At 48.4% G+C, this 384-nt stretch overlaps 1 protein-coding gene across 1 annotated transcript in view; it reads right to left on the bottom strand.

Annotated features, from left to right (window-relative positions):
• Position 1: 1 nt before the first annotated feature.
• Positions 2-384, bottom strand: part of LOC116702039 (alpha-(1,3)-fucosyltransferase 9-like) — a gene marked incomplete at both ends in the record, with an annotated part of 743 nt that continues 360 nt past the window's right edge. Inside the window, one exon of the mRNA XM_032536097.1 lies at positions 2-378. Within this exon, the coding sequence (XP_032391988.1) occupies positions 2-378 (377 nt within the window). The remainder of the gene's footprint in view (positions 379-384) is intronic.

The following is a 384-nucleotide window of genomic DNA, read 5'->3' as shown; positions in this document are numbered from 1 at the left end:
GAGGAGTGGCCTCGTAGAACTTCCTCCACTCAAAGTAACGCATGTACGCTGCGTCCGTCATACCCAGCAGAAAGTTAGCCAGAGACTTTGCGTCGGGGAAGTCATTTATGTGAATGAAGGCATCGGCTGGAAGGAACTCCTCGTAGTTTTCTCTTGGCGGACCCATCACTACAGGCACTGTCCCCGCCACAAGGGGCCCGTTGACCTTCTCTGTGATGTAGTCTCTGTGGAGCGAGTTCTCAAATGAGAGGTAAAACTTACAGCTGCCAATGGTTGAGTAATACTCCTCATAACTCAAACGTTTCCCTGTATAAGCTGTACCAAACAGGTTGATCTTGATGTGTTTGGACAGTTCCTTGTAATAGTTTTCTCTCACAGCTGTTC

Source organism: Etheostoma spectabile, chromosome 14 (genome assembly GCF_008692095.1).
Source record: "Etheostoma spectabile isolate EspeVRDwgs_2016 chromosome 14, UIUC_Espe_1.0, whole genome shotgun sequence".
NCBI lineage: Eukaryota > Metazoa > Chordata > Actinopteri > Perciformes > Percidae > Etheostoma > Etheostoma spectabile.
This window is presented reverse-complemented; position numbering and strand designations above follow the sequence as displayed.